At 45.0% G+C, this 3,276-nt stretch overlaps 1 protein-coding gene across 1 annotated transcript; it reads left to right on the top strand.

The window, feature by feature from the left end:
- Positions 1 to 899: 899 nt before the first annotated feature.
- Positions 900 to 2,405, top strand: LOC306735295 (protein phosphatase 1 regulatory subunit 3E). The gene has a single exon (XM_079216754.1). It carries the CDS (start codon positions 915 to 917, stop codon positions 1,836 to 1,838), a length of 924 nt encoding a protein of 307 aa, XP_079072880.1. The 5' UTR covers positions 900 to 914; the 3' UTR covers positions 1,839 to 2,405.
- The last annotated feature ends 871 nt before the right edge of the window (positions 2,406 to 3,276 follow it).

Here is a 3,276-nt window from a genome sequence, read left to right as displayed (position 1 = left end):
AACAATCATTTTAAATGGATGTTGTCACTATTCCCCTATCTGAAAGCACCATTCACAAACAACTGCTGCGACCCATCTCTGCGAGTTGTCTTTCCGGTTGGCAGAGTTTCCCCAAACAGAAGCAGAAGAATGCCTTCAGAGAGCTGCAACGCCGTCGCCACAGCAACCCGGAGAGGCTGCACCGGGAAGATGTGACGTAAAGAAAAGAGGGAGGAGCGAATGCTGCTCGAGCTCTGATGAATTATTGCATCAGTGTTATGCAATACGTCTTAATTGACGCGGTAGCCACGGCAATCCTGTGGTGCATGTAGCAGTAGAATATAATACAGTAAAACAGATATCTAAAATATTAGAGACTTAGTGATCATACTGTTGGTATGAAGAAGTCGAATTGTATTACCACATTACAGACTATGCCCGAAATACAACCAAAGTGTGTTTAACATCAGTCATGTATTTCCTGTTGACAGTAGACCGAGGGTCATGCCACAATGTGAATTAGAGGAAGTTAACCGGTTTGTCTCTTGTGAAGGAGGAAACCATTTTGGTTGGTTGCTACGTTCAGTTCTGCACGTAGAGCTCCAGTGTGCGTCATACTAGTCAGCTGTGAGAGGACACTGCGTGTTCACCACATGGAAATGAAAACCAGCGATGATCGCTGCCGAGAGGTGATTTTTTCTCTTTTTATTTTATTTTTAGACAGTGTGATATATTTTTCACACACCGAAACTTAAAGCGACCGATTTCCAGGAGCAAACAACGGCTTGTTTTATTGGTCCAGAGCTGCACAGTGTCAACCTCTGACGCAGCCGGAGCACCTATCCGCGAGGGAGACACTGACACCTGACGGCTGCATCTCTCTACACGTCGGTCTTCCCCATCACGACCGCTTCGGCTCTGCAGTGCTGCGTTTTATGGAAGCTGAGCCTCTGCATCCAGTAGTGATCATGCTGCCCCCAAAGAATTGCCTGCCGAGGAACTACAGCTGCATAGCCGGACTGTTCGGAAGCCTGGCAGCCGCAAACCCGCGGCTTGAAGATGGGGACGATTTCGATGTGATTGAGAATACTTGTGAAATCATCGAGAGCCCCGTGGTGGAGGAGAGACCACGGGGCAGAGAGATCTTCCTGAAACCGCCACAGAGTCCAAATCTGCGTCGGAGGTGCAAGTCGCTGCCCACACCCACAGAGCGAGCCAAGTTAGAGATATCCCGCAGCAGAAGTCCAACCAGTCAGAAAAAGGTCCGGTTCGCCGACTCTCTGGGCCTGGAGCTCATTTCAGTGAAGCACTTCAATGATACAGATGAGCCAGAGGTGCCGGAGCGCATCTTGGCCAAACTACCCAAAGGACACCTCCACCTGAATCATTTGGACACAAAGTTCCCTCGCGCCCCTGCGCAGTCTGTGTTCATGGAGTTGCAGTTCACCAACCCAGGCACACTACCCGGCTTCGAGCAGAAAGTGAGGGAGGTGAAAGTCATGTTAGAGACCGTGGAGGTGGACGAATTCAGCCTCTCCGGGTTTGTGCGCGTGTTGAATCTAGCTTTCGAAAAGAGCGTCTCTTTGCGTTATTCTCTGAACAACTGGATAACATTTATGGACAGTCTGGCGTCCTATGTTCCTGACTCAAGTGACGGTGACACTGATAAGTTCTGTTTCAAGATAGTCATGCCTACTTACCTCGACAACGGAGGCACATTTCAGTTTGCAATTAAATACTGTGTCGGCGGGACAGAGTTCTGGGACAATAATAAGGGGAACAACTACAAAGTGCGGCGTCACCGGTTCAAGATGTCCCCACCGCGGGAATGGGAGAATGGATGGATTCACTTTATCTGAGCTTCGTCGTGCTTGTAGTCTGCAGTGACACACTGCGTGCGTAATTTGCGCGCAACTGATCCCCGGGTATCTAAAGTATGACTGTAGCTTGTTAAAAAATGTCTTTTCTGCCATTGCCAGCTACACACAAAGCTGTGACAGTGAAAATAATTTGCCATAATAATTCAAATATTTGCCCCGCTGTTGTAACAGATTTAGGGTCGAAGACTACAGTGGATGCCTGCAGGATCCTGTTGGATATTTTTGCCTTGATGTCAGGGCTCTCTGTGCAGCTTGGTGCCCTTTGGGAGGGCATGGTCACGTTATGTAATGTAGAAACACGTGCCACGGGAAACATGCCAACCATTGCCGACTTTGGGCATCACTGTTCCTTTCGGGAGATGCTGTAAAATGATTTGGTGGGACAGAGATGTTTAAATCATCAGTTTGGTTTGCATGCGTGCAAATATATTGTCTTGATAGGAAGCAGAAAGCATCTAGGCTGATATGGATATCAAGCGAACCTATAGCATATTCCTAATAGTCTCCTGCAGGCTGGGAGAAACACACACACGTACAGAAATATTTGGCAGGTTATTTTATATGAAAATATTTAAATAAAGATATAACAAATTCCCACAGTCATGCCATTGGAAATGCCTTATTTAAAGCCTTGGGGTGGGATGTTGTGCAGTGACTATTTTGATTACAGTAGGTTCTTCTTTTGGCTTGACTAGACTACATGCATTTGATGGCTACCATCCTTAAACCTAAAAAATAAAGCATACAGGCACTGGGAAATACTTAGTCTCTCTACACTTGTAAGCTTTTGATCCATACAAGATACTTTGCCACAAACCATGCAGCCATAGTTGCACCTATTCAACACACATTGTACTGTATATTTCGTTGCTGAATTATTGCAAAAAATATTTTGATACTTTGCCAAATTCAAAAGTCAAGGCTCCCGAACCAAAATTAAAAGGCAATGAAAATGTTTTCTCGAGAAAAACAACAGCTTAATTATAACTGCATCATTCTTCAAATCATAGAGTTTATAAAGCATGGGCTTCCACATTCTCACACTGTGATAGGGAGGAACCACTTGAGCAGGGTGGCTGTCCCACCAAGGAAAACACATTTAGTAGCAATGTTTGCCAGGTTAAATTTACCTCAGATTACGATCAGACCTTTTCTCTTCTTCTTCAGGTTGATCATTATGAAACAGATGTTATTTTCACAGTAATTCTTTTCTAACGGATACATTGAAAACACAATGTGTATTCATTTATATTGTTGATTGCACTGTGTAATGGTTTTTCATGCAGTGTTTTTGACAAAGTAGCTATTACACGGACAAATGTGTTTAACTGTACAGATAATATCCATTCACCACTGTGCATGGATAGTGCTGCTCCTCACACCTGCCTGAAATGTTTTAAGCCACCTCGCTGTTTGA

This window comes from Taurulus bubalis (genome assembly GCF_910589615.1).
Source record: "Taurulus bubalis genome assembly, chromosome: 4".
Classification (NCBI taxonomy): Eukaryota; Metazoa; Chordata; class Actinopteri; order Perciformes; family Cottidae; genus Taurulus; species Taurulus bubalis.
The sequence above is the reverse complement of the archived record's forward strand: the minus strand, read 5'-3'. Positions and strand labels throughout refer to the sequence as shown.

Coding starts and splice junctions, on each gene's coding strand:
- LOC306735295 (XM_079216754.1), top strand. CDS start 915: ATGGAAGCTGAGCCTCTGCATCCAGTAGTGATCATGCTGCCCCCAAAG.